The sequence below is a fragment of the Oncorhynchus nerka genome, linkage group LG15 (genome assembly GCF_034236695.1).
Source record: "Oncorhynchus nerka isolate Pitt River linkage group LG15, Oner_Uvic_2.0, whole genome shotgun sequence".
NCBI lineage: Eukaryota > Metazoa > Chordata > Actinopteri > Salmoniformes > Salmonidae > Oncorhynchus > Oncorhynchus nerka.
In genome coordinates, this window is record NC_088410.1 from 56,910,127 (window position 1) to 56,914,075 (window position 3,949).

Genomic DNA, 3,949 nt, shown 5'->3' on the forward strand with positions numbered 1-3,949 from the left:
TATCATCATCATATTATAACATTTATTGTAAAAAGACAGTAACGGTCAAATGGGGACACATACACAGACAACATACACACCAGTTGATGTTTGTGGGAGGAGCTATAGGAGGACGGGATCATTGTAATGGCTTGAATGGAATCAATGGCATGGTATCAAACACATCAAACAAATGGAAACCACGTTTGACTCCATTCCACTGATTCCATTCCAGCCATTACAATGATCCCGTCCTCCTATAGCTCCTCCCACCTGCTTCCTCTGGTACACACATCCTATTAGAAATGTGAGCATCCACACTCACATATACCAACAAATGTGGCTTTGAAATCATCACCACAGAAGTATACAATATTCACGTAGCTTATATAAAGTTATCTTTCCTCCAGAGTTGACTTTGGAAGAAGCACTTTCAACATGCTTTGAATGATCTATGCATCTAAAGCTTAGAGAAAGAAAAATGACCTGATATGGAGATCTATCATAATGTCCTTTGAATGATAAGAGATAAAACAACAGATAAACTTGGAGCACCTGGGCCTTTGTGCCTTTACAGCCCTTTACTGCCCCTTCTTGGTGAGATTGGGGAATTTAAATGTTAGGCTAAAATAAGGACTGCTGCACTATGCTCTGATGGTGAGATGATGCTGCCGCCCGGTGGTGAAATTGGTGCTTTACACATCAATGGTGTTAGCCAGACGCAGACAGAGGGCCGACTCCGAGGGGACATCCCCGATGCTGATCTCATTCCCCTCCAGACGCAGTGTCCTTAGCTTGGAGAAGTTCATTACGTCCACGACATCACAGAAACTCCCCAGGGTAAACTCTACAGAGAGAGAGGAGGGAGAGATGGCGAGGAAGGGAGAGAGAGGGAAGGGAGACAAAGGAGTGGGAGACAGAAAAATAAAAGGGACGAATGGGGAGTGAGAGAGGGGGAGGAGCTATTGTTTACATTCTGGCATTCAAACAAAAAGGAACTTTGTTTGTTTAACTTCAAAGGGTTGCTGAAACCACGTCATACGAATCACTCAAAACGTGTCCCACCTGCAGCAGCCACATCACCCCTCACAGCCACATGAAGTGGAACCAGAGTCACTGACCCCTCCACTAACTCCAACAAAAAATTGTCATAATCGACTTCGATTAATAGCAAAGGCGGTGTGCGTGTGTACGTGCACGAGTGTGTTTACTGCTTGCAGGCCCACTTTACACACCTTTGATGTGGTTGGCCTGCAGGTAGAGGTGCTCAAGCGTCTGGCTGACGGGGGGGATCCTCTCCAGCTGGTTGAAGCTGAGGTCCAGCTCCACCAGGCCAGACACGTTGAAGGTGTTGGGGGGGATGCCATTGTCGGTCAGCTGGTTGTGGGCCATGCGGACGTACTGCAGCTGGGAGAACTTACTGAGGAAACCCTCTGGGACAGCACTGATGGCGTTGGACTCCAGGTACAGCTGGTGGAGGCGCTCTGGGAGACTATCTGGTACCTGGACATGGATCGTCAGTCGATCAATTAATCATTCAATGAATTAATCTATCTTGCAAGGCTATTCGATTCCCATCGCTGGCTTCAATCAACAGTCACACACACACACTCTACATTACGATACCTTCTTCAGCTTGTTGCCGCTGACATCAAGCAGAGTGAGTGAGTTCAAACCCCTCAGAGACGTGCCCATATCTGTCAGAGCGTTATCGTGGAGATACAGGATGGTCAGGTTTTCCATGCCATCAAGGGCCGCTGGTGTTATCTAGGCACTCACAAAAATACAAACTTTATTAACTTTATTTAAAACTTCTGGGCAACAACAACAACAAAACATGCTGTATTTAAATTATTGATAGAAACAGTAAGAAGGCCTGGTGCTGTCATACTTGACACAAGGATGAGTGTTGTCTTTCCAAGAGTGTGTTTTATTTTTTATTTTTTTACATGTGGCTTGGACACTTGATTGAAAAACCTCTGGATCCACTTTACAATCAACATAAAAACATCTGAAGACAGATGAAGAAGAATGAAAGTGTTTGAAGGGCCAGTAGTGGTGAGAAGTCTGAGTGTTGTTACCTTGTTGATGTTGTTGTTGTTGAGTCTGAGGTCCCGTAGTGAGCTTGACAGGTTGGGGGGAACACGAGTCAGGTTATTATGTTGAAGATACAGACGCTCCAACCCCTGAAGCTTGGCAAACACCTAGAATATAAGGACATGTTTGTTCAAACATAAAAGTAGGTTTGATTTGTCCAGGCCTAGTGCAGTGCAGAGCAGGGTTTCCGAACATGTTCCGAACATCTTTTTGTGAAGTTCAGTGTTATGTTGAGTTGGGTAGAGTAACCTACCCTCTTGCCGATTTTGTCCGTAGACAGAGCGTTGTGATGCATCATGACCCAGACAAGGTTGGTGGCGTTGGCCAGGGCAGAGTCTGGCATGGCGGAGATCTCATTGTGCTGCAGGTACAGATACTTCATCCTGGAAGGCACATTGGGCATGGCTGTCAAGCCACGCCCGTCACAGTACATAGCGATGGGGAAGGAGGGCGGGCAGTCACACTCTGCAGGACACTCCCCTCCGGTGGTGTCAGCCAATAGGGAGCCCTCGACATAACCACGACCTCGCAGGGCGGATAGCCAGAGGAACGGGTCCTGCCTGCCTGGCGAGGTGAGGGATAGCGGCAGGACGCATGCCAAGAGGAACACACACAATCCCCTCATGGTCACACACGCAGGTCACACACACGCAGAAAAGAGCTTACACACAAGTTTACCTCAGCTTGAAGGAGAGACGGAGAGAAAGAGAGGAGACAGATTAGTTACCCAGAGTTCGGAAATGTGAGTAAAACATACCTGAACAAACTGGGAAAGACTCCAAATATCAGTGGAAACATCTAACCAACCTTGCCCTACTACAAGAAAAGGGCCCCAAAGAAATGAGAGCACATTGTAAAGACCCATGGACTCTCCTTTTTAGGAGTTTGAATACATACATTTCCATTAAAGATAGATGTTTCTCTGCCCCTCTTTGTAAAAGCAACACATACTGTACTACTGGAATCTGCACCATAATGTACTACTGGACTCTGCACTATAAGATACTGTCATTTTTTTTACAGTCTATTGCAACATGACTAGAAACATCAAAACACCATAACTAATCATAACCAACCATAATCAAAGGTATCCCAGCACAGAGCTCATGTCAAAGAGCAGCTGATCAGCCAAACAACAGGCAATATTGACTCAACACTGGATATACTGCATGTTAAATACTGTATGTTACTGCAGAGACAGAATTTAGGGTTCTTTCTCCATCAAGTAATTGGTCCAGAGAGGGGAAAAAAAGGGAAAAATATATCCATGAATGTAGTCTTTGTATAAGTATTCATGCTGGTGCCAAACCAGCACACTCTGCAGAGAAATGTCGAACAAGTGTCCTTTAATGCAAAAAAAGAAAGAAAAAAATCTAATAAAAACAAAAGACGTTATCTTCGGTTTTCCTCCTTTTCTATAACATTAGGTGGTGATTTAAAATAGACACACAAACTTGCACTGGCACACACACATGCACAAATACACACACACACACACACACACACACACACACACACACACACACACACACACACACACACACACACACACACACACACACACACACACACACACACAACACACACCTACCTACCTGATCAGTGAGAACTAGTCCCTCCTCTTGAGAGGCTGTGCAGGACTGAGAGGGACTTTGCCAAACACTTTGTGAAAACCTCTCTCTCTCTCTCTTTCTCTCTCTCTCTCTCTCTCCAAGACTTCTTTCCCTCCTCCATTCCTCTCTCCACCGATCCTTCCCTCTCGACCCCCCTTCACTCTATACTTTGCTAGCTTCCCCCTCTTTCCCCCTCCCTTTTCTTTCCTACCTCACCCTTTCCTGTTACTACTCACACAACCCTGCCCCTCTGCTCCCTC

At 45.7% G+C, this 3,949-nt stretch overlaps 1 protein-coding gene across 1 annotated transcript; it reads right to left on the minus strand.

Annotated features, from left to right (window-relative positions):
- On the minus strand, positions 1-3,779 carry LOC115142949 (fibromodulin-like). The gene is made up of 6 exons (XM_029682843.2): positions 3,672-3,779; positions 2,330-2,759; positions 2,061-2,183; positions 1,606-1,746; positions 1,215-1,482; positions 1-826 (listed from the first exon to the last, which is right to left on the minus strand). The coding sequence occupies exons 2-6, from the start codon at positions 2,699-2,701 to the stop codon at positions 675-677; spliced, it is 1,056 nt and encodes a 351-aa protein (XP_029538703.2). The 5' UTR covers positions 2,702-2,759; positions 3,672-3,779; the 3' UTR covers positions 1-674.
- Positions 3,780-3,949: the final 170 nt, after the last annotated feature.